Source organism: Melospiza melodia, chromosome 1 (genome assembly GCF_035770615.1).
Source record: "Melospiza melodia melodia isolate bMelMel2 chromosome 1, bMelMel2.pri, whole genome shotgun sequence".
Taxonomy (NCBI): domain Eukaryota; kingdom Metazoa; phylum Chordata; class Aves; order Passeriformes; family Passerellidae; genus Melospiza; species Melospiza melodia.
In genome coordinates, this window is record NC_086194.1 from 834,368 (window position 1) to 846,950 (window position 12,583).

General features: G+C 62.3%; 2 protein-coding genes across 16 annotated transcripts in view; one reads left to right on the forward strand and one right to left on the reverse strand.

The window, feature by feature from the left end:
- DHX30 (DExH-box helicase 30) overlaps positions 1–3,975 on the forward strand; it is a 31,642-nt gene extending 27,667 nt beyond the window's left edge. For all 3 annotated transcript variants that reach the window (XM_063162829.1, XM_063162676.1, XM_063162774.1), the window contains 6 exons: positions 205–398; positions 477–636; positions 872–1,029; positions 1,482–1,585; positions 1,662–1,801; positions 2,296–3,975. In XM_063162829.1, the coding sequence (XP_063018899.1) occupies positions 205–398; positions 477–636; positions 872–1,029; positions 1,482–1,585; positions 1,662–1,801; positions 2,296–2,531 (992 nt within the window). In that variant the 3' untranslated portion in view covers positions 2,532–3,975. The remainder of the gene's footprint in view (positions 1–204; positions 399–476; positions 637–871; positions 1,030–1,481; positions 1,586–1,661; positions 1,802–2,295) is intronic.
- A 918-nt stretch (positions 3,976–4,893) lies between these two features.
- The window catches only part of MAP4 (microtubule associated protein 4), a 154,692-nt gene continuing 147,002 nt past the window's right edge, over positions 4,894–12,583 (reverse strand). For 12 of the 13 annotated variants that reach the window (XM_063161256.1, XM_063161372.1, XM_063161430.1 and 9 more), the window contains 2 exons: positions 9,790–9,964; positions 4,894–9,632 (listed from right to left, as the gene is read on the reverse strand). In XM_063161256.1, the coding sequence (XP_063017326.1) occupies positions 9,625–9,632; positions 9,790–9,964 (183 nt within the window). In that variant the 3' untranslated portion in view covers positions 4,894–9,624. The remainder of the gene's footprint in view (positions 9,633–9,789; positions 9,965–12,583) is intronic. The other variant, XM_063161000.1, reaches the window with a different exon arrangement.

The window sequence follows — 12,583 nt, forward strand, 5'->3', positions numbered from 1 at the left end:
TCTGGAGTTCAGAGCTGGGCCTCGTGGATTGTCCTGTGGCTGTTTCTGTATCCTAAGCTCAGTGAGACCTCGGGGGTTCTGGGTGCTTACTGCAGGCCCCTGTGCCTCTTCTGGAGGTCACCCCAAGTCTTCCCAGCCCTGGCGTTTCCCATCCCCAGTTTTGGCTGAGCTGATGGATGTGCCACGTGGGTGTCTCTCCCGCAGGAGTGCTGGACCAGCGGGAAGCGCTGACCACCCTGGGCAAGCGCCTGGCGCAGATCTCCACGGACCCTCGGCTGGCCAAGGCCATCGTGCTGGCCTCCATCTACCGCTGCCTGCACCCGCTGCTGGTCATCGTGTCGTGCCTGACGCGGGACCCCTTCAGCAGCAGCCTGCAGAACCGCGCCGAGGTGGACAAGGTGAGGAGCACAGCCCCCCGGCACGGGGGCGCGGCTGGCGCGGGGGCTGCCCGTGGCTCAGCCGTGTCCCTGTCCCAGGCCAAGGCCGTGCTGAGCCGGGAGAGCGGCAGCGACCACCTGGCCTTCGTGCGGGCGGTGGCGGGCTGGGAGGAGGTGCTGCGGCGCAGGGACAGCCGCGCCAGGGACAACTACCTGCAGGACTACTACCTGTACGGGCCCAGCCTGCGCTTCATCAACGGTGAGTTCTGAGCCACCCTGCCCCTCCCTGGCCCGGGCGGGTGCTGTGCAGGGAGGGACACGGGGCACTAATGGGCTGTTCTGGCCTGGTGACTGTGGGACCAGGCAGGGGCTGGCTTTGGCCCAGGACAGGGCTCCTGTCCCAGCCCGGGCTGGTGCTGCCCTGCTCAGGTGACTCATTCCATGGGGGAAAGGAGAGGGTGAATCTCATCGCTGGGGCTGTCTCCTCCCTCCAGGCCTCGTCAAGCAGTTCTCTGAGAACCTCTATGAAGCCTTCCTGGTGTCATCCCCGTCTGACTGTACCATGCCCTCGTCCGTGTGTAACCAGTACAGTGAGGAGGAGGAACTGGTCAAGGGTGTCCTCATGGCTGGGCTCTACCCCAACCTCATCCAGGTACTGCACTGCCATTGCTCTCTGGGGAAGGCTGTCACAGCAGGTGGCACTGAAGTGCTGAGGTGCCATAGAAGCTTCTGCTCTCTTGGGAGTGAGTGTCCAAGCCGGGCATCCTGCTCTGGGCTCCGGCCTGTGCTCCAGTGCTGTCCCTGATCCCCATTCACAAGGAGTGGCCACCCCAGCTTGCGTTAGGTCCATGTTTAGGTTCTCATCACTGGGTTTGGGAGCCATTGAAGTGGCATTTTTCTCCTGTTTGCTGCCTGAGGTGGCATCTTCCTCCTTGTGTTGTCTGTGGTGGCACTGGGTGACTGCCAGGTGTGGTCACCCCAAGAACATTCCACTAGCCCCTGGAGATGCTGGGAGTGCAGGGACATCATCCCCCTCCCCCTGTCAGAGGGGGGCTGTGGCTCTCAGGGCTGGCGCAGGTGTGTGACAGTCCCCTCCCGTGGCAGGTGAGACAAGGCAAGGTGACACGCCAGGGGAAGTTCAAGCCCAACAGTTACGCGTACCGGACCAAGGCCGGCACCGTGCTGCTGCACAAGTCCACCATCAACAGGTGGGTGATGGGGAGGGGTCCCGCGGGGCAGTGGCTGTGCCAGGGCCTGGCCAGGCTGACAGAGCTGCTCCTGCAGGGAGGCATCCAAGCTCTACAGCCGCTGGCTCACCTACTTCATGGCCGTCAAGTCCAACGGCGGCGTCTTCGTGCGCGACTCGTCGCAGGTGCACCCGCTGGCCGTGCTGCTCATGACTGACACTGACATCCACGTGCGAGGTGAGTGCTCGGGTGAGTGCCCAGCCTGCTCCAGCTGCTCCCTGGGCCCAGTTCCTGCTTCCCAAGGCTTTCGGGCTGGTCACGCATTGGTGGCAGGGCCATAGAGGCGATGGTTTGTGAGCTGTTCCCAGCTGCTGCTCTGCAGGGAGACAAAGCCAGCCTTGGCAGGCTGAGCCTTAGGGCTGTGCCTGATCATCCTGGGGGAAGGAGCTGAGCTGGCAGGATCCCACTTGTCCCTGGGGATGTGTCTGTTCAGCCTGTGGGGTTTTGGCAGTGCTGTAGTCGGTCTCTAGCCCACGAGCACAGTAGGGCTATGCCATCAGTCACCTCCTGTGGGAAAGCAGGAGGATCCCAGTGTGTGCTCAGAGCTGCCTGGCTTTTGTGGAGCTGTCAGCCCAGACCGGCTCAAAGGAGTGTGGGGAGGAGCTGCCTCGGGGGCAGCAGAGGAGCCCCAGCAGCCCCGTGTTCCCCTCACACGCTCTCCTCCCCCCAAGATGACGGCTGGCGAGCGACGGTGTCCCTGACGGACAGCGACCTGCTGGTGCTGGAGGGGGACTCCTACACCATCCGCCTGCTGCGCGACTTCCGCGTGTCCCTCTCCAAGATGGTGGAGACGTGCCTGTGCTACGAGATGGCCGCGATCCCCGGGGACCTGCACCACCAGCACAGCCAACTGCTCGACATCCTGGTGGATCTGCTCAAGGGCCCTCCCGGCAGCTTCGGCTCGTAGGCAGAGCTGCAGCCTCGTGTGGGGACTTGTAATTTGTATAAAGATGTTCACAAATGTTTATTTAAATAAAGTTCTATTTATCCCTTGTGAAGTCATCTCTCTCCATCCTAGAAGATTAATGTTGTCTGAATCTCCTGCTGTCGGCTCCGTGCATGGTCACCGTGTGGGAAGAGCAGCGCAGTCCCGCCGGGAATGGACTGGGAGTGCCGACGGACCCCGGCTCGTGGACGCCCACCCGCCTCCTCTGCCCGTCCCTGACCGGGAGCAAGGCCACGGCTGCTGCGGGCCCTCCTCTGCCCCCTCCCCACGGGGCCAGAGCTGCTCCGGGCCCAAGAGGAGCGCGGATGTCCCGGCTGTGCCAGGATGGTGGATGCAGCAGCTCCGGCAGGGAGGGGATCGCTCGTTGTTGTCTCTCCGCTCTCCGCATGGAGGAAGCCCCGAAAGCGCCGGATGGAGAGGAATTCCACGCGGGATCCGAGGGGCCCTGCCAGCCCCGGCACAGTCGTGGCGTCTGAGTGTGAGATGTGACTCGTCCTTCCCAACCTGCCTGTACTTCTCGTCCTCTTGCGTTGTTCCTATGATTTTTTTTAAATTCCTGTTCTCCCCACGTGGAGGAGGCCGGATCCCTGTCCCTTGTGCAACACAGGACGTGATTGTAGCTGCCAGGCTGCCTGTGAGCGCCGCTCCTGCGGGAAGCCAGGAGCAGAGGCACAAAACCCTTTGTTTTCTATGAACAGGGACCATATTTCTGTGGAAGGAGGATTGCGACAGGCACAGCACTCACTGAGGAATCTGGAGTTTAATCCCAGCTTTGCCTTGGATTCTCTGTCCGAAGAAGACAGTGACCTACCTCACAGGGCTGTTGTGAGGGTCGGGGTTTGTAATGGGAGCCCTCGGGCCCAGGGCTGTGCCCCCGGGCCCGGGCTCCTTTCTTTTTATTCCCATTTCTTACGCTCTTTGTACCTGCAGCCGGGAATGGGAGCGAGGCCGTTTCCATGGCACAGGGGCTCCTGCCCCGGGGCCACCCTTTGGTTCTCCCAGTTCTACCATTTACGTTCCTGCTCATGGGCTTTAGGGCACCGTGGCTGTGCCAGCACAAGGCCCGGGCGGCCCTTCCCAGGCCCCGCTGCCCCCGGCCGAGGGGGGCCCTTGGAGTCCTGCAGCCTGGGGTCACTCCAAACTGCTCATCTTCATTTCACTTGCTTGAGGTTGTCACTATTATTTGACCAGTGTTTGTTTCTTTTGGCCTGTATAATGGGCAGTATGGTTTTCCCTTCCAGCAGGTTTAAAAAAAAAAGAAAAAAAATACAAAAAAAAAAAAAGACTAAGCTATTGTCTAAATGGTTCCGAACTAGTGTGATATTGGGATACTTCCGTGGCTGTTATGTGATACTGGATCTTTTTACAACATAGATAAAGACAATAAAAAGGGATAGAGTAGGAACTGCCTCTGTCCTCTTCATTCTTTTTTTTCCTTTTTTTTTCCCCTGCAAAGGTTGGAATTTTGTGCTTTTCCCTGGGTAGGGAAGAGCAGCAACAGCTGCCTCTCTGCTGGGAGAGGTGCAGAGCTTCCCTGGGGCAGTGAGGGGCTGCAGGGCCATGCTGTGCCCCCATGCCAACCCCAGCCACACTGAGGGGATAGGGGGCTGGCACTGAGGGAGGGCGGCTGGGGGGACACGTCCTGGTGCTGCTGGTGCCTGGAGAAACCAGCCGAGCGTGTCCCAGAGTGCCCACACGTGAGGAGGCCAAGCCAGGCTGTCCTAGAGCTGTTAACGCGTGAGGAGGCCAAGCCAGGCCGTCCTAGAGCTGTCCACGCGTGAGGAGGCCAAGCCAGGCCGTCCTAGAGCTGTCCACGCGTGAGGAGGCCAAGCCAGGCTGGCCCAGTGCTCCCGAGTGTGAGGAGGCCAGCCCAGGCTGTCCCAGTGCTCCCGTGTCTGGGGCAGCTGAGGGTCAATGGGGCTGGGGCTGTTTCCACAGCAGTGCTCAAGGAGGGCACAGGAGCAGCTGCTCCAGGCACGGGGACCTGGAATTTGGGTCACAATCCTGTTTAGGGTCTCAGGTCACGTCCAAGCCAGGATGGGAAACCTTTATCTGTGTGAGTGGCCGGGGGCACCTCCTGGTACCTCTGGCTGTGCTAGCTGTGCCATGGGCACTGAGGCTCCCACAGGGCCCACGTCGCCCAAAGCCCCGTCCCCTCTGAGCCCAGGCTTGCGGAGCAAAGCCAGGGATGGGAATTCTCCTGTGGCTGAAATCAAACACCCAAGTTCCTTCGGCCCCTTCCTTTGACATCCCCACATCAGGAGCCCCGGGCTGTGCCGGCGTCCCCCGCCCAGCCCTCCAGCCCCACAGATCCACAGCAGCCTGAGGAGGAACATCTAGAAGCTTTATTTCAACCCTTTACAATAGTAAGAATCACAACATCAAGTCAGGAAATGTTGCTAAGGAGACGACGCTCGTACAGCCCCCGGGGTGGAGAGACACAAAGGCAGAAGCAACCGCTGGGCTCCCCCCTGAGCTGCTGCCTCACACCGAGCACTGATCTCCCCTCACAGCCCCCGCCTCCCCACCACGGTGCAGGGACCGCGGAGTCCCCCCTCCTCGGGCACGCCCTGCAGAATAATCCAATAATCCTATGACACAAAATAATAATAACACGTCACATTTAGAGAACACGTCACGCGCTGCTCGCGCCTCACAACAGCCCGGTGAGGTAAAATTGAATCCCCCCCACCTTTGCAGATGGGGAAACTGAGGCAGAGAGGTTGAGTGGCTTCCCGAGGGAGCCGAGGGCCGGGATCGCCCTCCGGGGCGCTGCCCCGAGCCCTCGTGCCCGGCCGCACGCCCCAGCCCGCGGTCACTGCGCTCGCTCCTTGGTGCTCTGCGTGAGGGAGAGCGGGGGCTGCGGGCGGCCGGGCGGGGACGGCGAGGGGCGCTGCGGCCTCGTGTGTGATCTCGGCCGGCGGGACCCGTGCGAGGAGGGCGGAAGGTGAGCGCTGCCAGGCTGGGGCTCAGGCGGGGAGGGAGGAGGGAGAGCCGGAGCCCCCCAGAGCCCTTTCCATGCTGCTGCTGCTGCTGCTGCCGCCCGGAGCCTCCTCTGCCCCACCCGCCGGCTCCGCGGGCCACGAGGCCTTGGGGACATTTCCCCTCAGCCTGGAGGCCGCTCAGCCCCTTGGGGGACATTTCCCCTCAGCCTGGAGGTCACTCGGCCTTGGGGGACATTTCCCCTCGGCCTGGAGGCCGCTCGGCCTCGGGGACATTTCTCCAAGCCTTGAGGCTGCTGAGCCCCAGCGCGGCCGCTCGGCCTCAGCGAGACCGCGGCCCCGCGGGGACTCGGCCCTGCCCTCAGGGGAGCCCCGTCACCCCAAGGACGCCACCGACACCAAGCTCCAAGAAAAGTAGGAATTCTGCCTAGACACGAACACGTGAGGCCCGGGGCCCCTCTCACACACCACACTACGCGGGGACAGCGCGAGGGGCAGCGTAGAAAACTACATTCAGTTTGCGGCCGGGAGCCGAGCGGGAGCCATGCTAGGGCGGCCGCGGCCTCGAGCCCACCAACTCGGTTACTCGAATGTTGCTGTTTAACAGTACGAAAAGCCCAAAGAACTGTGGATGCCACTGATATGCCGAGAGGCGCCGGGCTCCGGCGGCTGCCGGCCGAGGAAGGCTCCGGCTGCCCGGAGGAAGCGCGGCCCCGCCGGGGTGGAGCTCGCACCCGGCCCCGCCGCTTCCCCCAGCCCTGCGGCAGCTCAGCCCCTCCAGAGCGCCGCTCCTCGCCCTGAGCTCTGCAAAGGCCTTTGCCGAGCATCCTGCCCGGAGCCAGCCACCGACCTGGCCCCGCTCAGCCCCTGCCCAGCCCACAATGCCCCCAGTGCGGCCAAAGCCAGGACCCCGGCGCCAGCTCGGGACAGGAACGTGTACATTCAACTTGCATCTCATTCAGAGCTCAGCTCCTGTGTCCCCCCGGATTCGCTGCCTCCAGCCCTCGATGGAGCCACCGGCGCCCGCAGCCCCTTCCCCAGCAGCGTTAAGGTCTCAGCACTACCCAGCTCATCCCACCTCTCCAGACAGGAAACTAAAGTCATTCCCACCACACACGGCTCCTTCCCAGCCTAGCAATATGTACAGCCGCTTCCTCAAAGTTAAAAAAGAAATCCGTATTAAAACTGAAGCTGTCCTAGAAACACCACGGCAAACTAGTGTATCTGGATTTAGTTCATCAGCTAAACACAGGCACAACAAGTGTTAGAGAAGTGGCACAGAAGCACGGGCCGGGGGTGAGCTGGGCCGGGGTTTGGGCAGGGACAGCCTGGGCACCGCACGCAGCCACCGCGCCCGGCCAGGGCCGCCCGGCGCTCGGGGAATCATCGGGAATCGGAGAAAAGCAGTGCAGGGAGGTGACTCACTGTCCCTTTGCAGCGGGGCAGGGCTGTTTGCTTTTTGCAATCTCAGAAGATAAAGTGCAATGTTGCCATTTGCTTTCCTCCTGCAGTCCCTGAACCGGGACCGGCTGCTTCCCTTTGCCCGGGGCCTCACCTGGGCACCCTGGGAATACCATCCTGAGGGACCCCGGGAATGTCATCCTGGGGTATCCCAGGGAATCTCATCCCGGGGCATCCCAGGCCACCATCCCTGGGGTGCCCCAGGAAGAGCAGCAAGAGGAACAAGACATCTCAGCCTGCACCTCCTCTTTGGTTGCCCCCGCACATCTCCGGCTGCCGCCAGCTCACAAACGCTGCTCCCAGCGCCCCTCCCGGCCGGTGAGCCTGTAGCTCGGCTCCGGCCCTGCCGAGGCCGCCCCGGCTGCTCACAGGCTGGCAACAGAGCCTCCAGGCTCACCGTCCTGCCGAGGGGCTCACCCTGCTCCTCTCCTCTCCTAATTCTCCCTCAATTCAAGTGTTGGAAAAAAAAAAATCGACCAAAGCAAAGGCAAGGCTGCCAAGCTGAAGCTGGTGTGTAGAATTTAGCAGTAAAGAAAGAAGGAAGCGTCACGGGAGGGCAGTGATATATACCGGCACACGGGGATCGAGCAGGGCTCCGGGGAGCGGGGCCGCCTCCAGCTCCTCCTCCGGGAACGCCGGGGACACAGGGACACACAGGGAGGGCACGGAGCGACGGCACGGCCGCCTGCCCCGCCGGGGTCACGGGGATGCGGAGGGGAGTGGGAGGTGGGGAGGAGGAGGAGGAGGAAAAGGAGGAGGAGAACGAGGAGGAAGACGAAGGGAAGCACTGGGAGGTCTCTGGGTATATATAACCGCCCCTTTCAGGTGCAAATCTGCATCGTTTAAATTTGTATTCAGATGAAAAAGCACTTATGAAACTACCAGACGACTTTGATGCAAACTAGTACATTTTAATGCCATTTTATTAGAAACCATGCAAACTTTAATATAAAAAATACAAGTGCAATAAGAATCTTTGTGTGTAAATACAGATTCCGGGTTATCGTGTCGTTGTTGGCTTCCCAAAGAAATACTCCCACAAGCACGAGAAGCTGCAGGCTTCCCTCTGTCCCCTCCTGGAGCAGCCCCCCTTAGCACACACCTGGTTCAGTTCTCTTTGATCCCAGTGTTTTGTTATTCTGCTTGCCTTTTTTTTTTGTTTCTTTAAATTAGTTCGACCACCCAAGAACACTTTTTTTCTTTTGTTTTAATTTATTTACATTTCGTTTCTTTAGTGTCATTTGAAACGAGGAGCTCCAAGAGTGGTTAGATCTCCTTCCTAGTCAGAGCTGCACCTGCCTGGCACCGACCCTGCCCTGCTGCCCCCGGGATGAGCTCCCTGCTCCTGCTGCCCGCACGGCGCTGCTCATCCCGGCTCGCTCGGGTCCCCAAAACCGCACACCCCGCACACCCCGCACTGCCCACACCCCCACGGACCTGACCTGCTGCAGCCTCGCAACCCCCGGCCCGCGCCCTCCCGCCTCCGCCGCCTCCTGCTCCCTCCGGCCTCGGCCCGGGACAACGGGACAAATCCCAGGGCTCGGCCGTGCCGCTGATAAATAAACCATGAACCACCTCGGCAGAAGGCACCCGCGGAGGGCTCGCGAGCCTCAATTAACACATCTCGAGCATCAATTACACATCTCGAGGTCAACACAGGCTCCACCTGAGCTCTCACAGCAAGTTCGCCCTTTACACATTCCTGTGCCTTTCTTTCCGGACATGGCTTAATCCCATGAACTCGCTCCATCATTTTAAAATATTAAAAAGAAAAAACCCCAAACAACAACAAAGAAGTTACAACGGCTGGATATGTCAGTAAGAAGCCAGCACGGCAGCAGCGGTTAAATGTCCCTACTCTCCTACGGGTCGGAAAAGAAGGAAAGAGAAAAGGAAACTTAGCAGGGGTTCGAACACGATAAATCATCAACACTTCGTCACAAAGAATAAAAGGTTCAAGTCAACAGTTAAAACAGCCTAACGAGTGTGGAGGGGATTTATCAGCATCCCACAGGCGGCAGAAACTGAAGCGGCGAGGAGGGAAGGGGTTAAAAAAAGAGACAGAAAGAAAGATCACAGCTTATCCCTGTTAACTCGGCCTGGCCCCGCAGCCAGGGCTCTGCTCTGCCCTGCCCTGGCACGGCCGGGGCCGCTCGGGCCGCCCCGAGGCGCAGCAACCCCCGGGAGTCCCGGGCCAGCGGGAGGGCAGGACAGGGAGAGAAGGAGGGAGGGGAGCCCTGCCCGGCCGCCGAGGGACCCCAGCCCGGGCGGGCCCGGGGAGCATCGGCCCCTTCCCACCCAAAGGCAGAGCCGGGTTAAGAGGGCCAAGCTGGGGTCCCCGGGGCGCGGAGCGGGGCCGGGGGTCACAAGCCTTGCTGGGAGGGCGCGGCCGGCGGCGGTGACGGGAGGCGACGGAGCCCAGGCTGTCGCTGGCGGAGGTGCTACGCCGGGGGCAGGTGCTGCTGGAAAGGGTGGGGGGTTTGGAGACGACGATTTCCGCTCCGTGGTCTGTTCTAGCCTTGGCCTTCGCACGGAACGTCAGCTTGTGAGACTCAATCTGCAGCGACACAAGGGCAGGGGACAAGGGGACACGGGGAGAGGAGGAGACAAGGGACAGGAGGGGAATGGAAGACGATACCATAATGTCATCATTAGATGCCTGGAAGATAAAAGGCAATTTTCCGAATTAAAAGCAAGGCACGACAACCCCGCAGACGTCGCTGGCAGCGGTCGGGGGCTGCGGTGGCAGCGACGCCGCCGCGCCCGGGGCTGCCGGGCTCCCTCCCCCCGGCCCCGGGCGGGGCCCCGGCACTTACTTGTTTCTTGGATGTGAGTGTCGAGGCTCTGCATTTCCCTTTGGTCGGCGGTGCCGAGCGCGGCCAGGGCCGGCCCCACGCCGTTCTCCCGCAGCGCGGGGGCCGCGGGCAGCGCGCCCGGCTCCGGCCCCGTTCCGTTGGCCGCCGGGAGCTGCGCCGGCTCCGCGCCGCCCTCCTGCAATGACAACGCGGCCACGGGTCAGCACCACGGCGAGGGAAGGGTGCAGGGACGGGAGGGGATGGCAGCGGCAATCTCGGCTCCCGGGAAAGCAAATCTGACGGACCCCGGGCCCTGGAGCTCCTCCGGGTGCCCTCGGGTCCCGGAGCTGAGCTGCCACACTCACAGCTGGCACAGGGAATGCCAGGGACAAACCCCCGTGTTCTGGGGCCGAGGGCTGGCTGTGGGGCCACTGCTGTGACACTGGATCATGACCTGGGGACACCCACAGCAGCTGTGGCTTTCCCTGGATCCCTGGCAGTGCCCCAGGCCAGGCTGGACAGGGCTTGGGGCACCCTGGGACAGGGGGAGGTGTCCCTGCCATGGCAGGGGTGGCACTGGATGATCCTCAGGGTCCCTTCCAGCCCAAACCACTCCAGCATTCCGTGTTCCCAGCTCCTGGTGGGTCCCAAACCAGCAGGGCCAGGCTCACACAAAGAGCCCCTTTCCCCTCCACACGGAGCCATGGGCCAGGGCTGAGAGCTCAGGGAGAATCCAGAATCCCCTCCTGCTCTGGTCCCACAGCAGAGCTGCTCATCCCACTGGGCTCAGCAGCTGTCCCTGGGCCTGGAGCAGAGCTGAGCCCTCCTGCCCTTGGAGGGGACTCTGCTGCCCTGGGCATCCCAGGGGTGACAGAAACCCTTGGCAAGGCCCTGGGACAGCAGCAGCACTGCCAGCACTGCCAGCACCGACACCCAGGGAGGGGAAACAGCCCACAGTCACAGTCAGACTGAATCTGAGCAGGTGAGAATCTGGAACTTGGGTGGAAGCACCACTCAACTCCCCAGCACACACCGGGAGCTCCAATTCACTGGAATTCTGTTACAGAAAGTTCCAGATCCCTGCCAAGGCACAGCAGCTTCTCCAGCTCCTTCCAGCCTTCCCTGAGCCACGATTTGCCAGGATGGAGTTTCCAGACAGGGCTGGAGCCGGGAGAACCCAAGCAGTGGCCATGCCCTCTGCCCTTGCTTTGCCAGGAATGCCTGAGCTCCATCCCCCTGGGAATCCTGCTGCCCCAGCACTGGCACTGCTGCTTTCAGTGCCCCCAGAATTCAACACAGCAGCTCGGCCCAGCTCTGAGCCCTTCCTGCACACACAGAGCCTCACACAAGCCAGGGCTGGGGCACCCAGGGGATGCCAGTGCCTGGAGGGGTTTGTCCTGGGTCTGCCTGCCCTGCTGGCACTCTGAGGCTGCCCCCGAGGGGTTTTCTCTGCTTCCAGAACTTATTTAGAAACAGCAAAACAGCATCCTCTCAGACCTGTTTGGAGAGGGACTTTTCCCGAGGGCCTGGGGTGACAGGACATGGGGGATGGCCTTAGGCTGAAGGAGAGCAGGGATGGATGGGGTATTGGGCAGGAATTGTTCCCTGGCAGGGTGGGCAGGCCCTGGCACAGGTGCCCAGGTCCAGCTGGATCCCTGGCAGTGCCCAAGGCCAGGCTGACACTGGGGCTTGCAGCAGCCTGGGGCAGTGGGAGGTGACCCTCCCATGGCAGGGGTGTCACAAGTCCCTTCCAGCGACTCCCTGAGCACAATTCCTGCTCCCTGGGGTTGTGCCAGGCCCACACATCCCTCAGGGAGGGAATGTCCCCTCCCTGGGCACAGATGTCCCATTGCTGCAGCCAGACCTGGAACATGCAGAGCCGAGGCTGGGGACAGTTTGTGCTCCTGTGGGAGAAGGGATGAATCAGCCCAAGAGCTGTGCTCTGTTCTCATCCCCACACAAACAAAACAGGGCTGAAGGATGGGCTGGACACATCCCTTCCAGCTCAGGGCATTCCATGGCTCTGTAAATGCTCCCAAGACTGCCAGGTGCTCTCTCCAGCACAGAGCATGTGGATCTCAGGTGCTTTCACTGGGGGTGAAACTGCCAGCCCCTCTGCTGGGCATGGCCCTGCCAGCCCCTCTGCTGGGCCCCCAGCCAGCCCCTCTGCTGGGCCCCCAGCCAGCCCCTCTGCTGGGCATTGCCCCTGCCAGCCCCTCTGCTGGGCACGGCCCCTGACAGCCCCTCTGCTGGGCATGGCCCTGCCAGCCCCTCTGCTGGGCCCCCAGCCAGCCCCTCTGCTGGGCCCCCAGCCAGCCCCTCTGCTGGGCATTGCCCCTGGCAGCCCCTCTGCTGGGCATTGCCCCTGGCAGCCCCTCTGCTGGGCATTGCCCCTGCCAGCCCCTCTGCTGGGCATGGCCCTGCCAGCCCCTCTGCTGGGCATTGCCCCTGCCAGCCCCTCTGCTGGGCATGGCCCTGCCAGCCCCTCTGCTGGGCATTGCCCTGCCAGCCCCTCTGCTGGGCACGGCCCCTGCCAGCCCCTCTGCTGGGCATTGCCCCTGCCAGCCCCTCTGCTGGGCATGGCCCTGCCAGCCCCTCTGCTGGGCACGGCCCCTGCCAGCCCCTCTGCTGGGCATTGCCCCTGCCAGCCCCTCTGCTGGGCATGGCCCTGCCAGCCCCTCTGCTGGGCATTGCCCCTGCCAGCCCCTCTGCTGGGCATGGCCCTGCCAGCCCCTCTGCTGGGCATTGCCCCTGCCAGCCCCTCTGCTGGGCATTGCCCCTGCCAGCCCCTCTGCTGGGCATGGCCCTGGCAGCC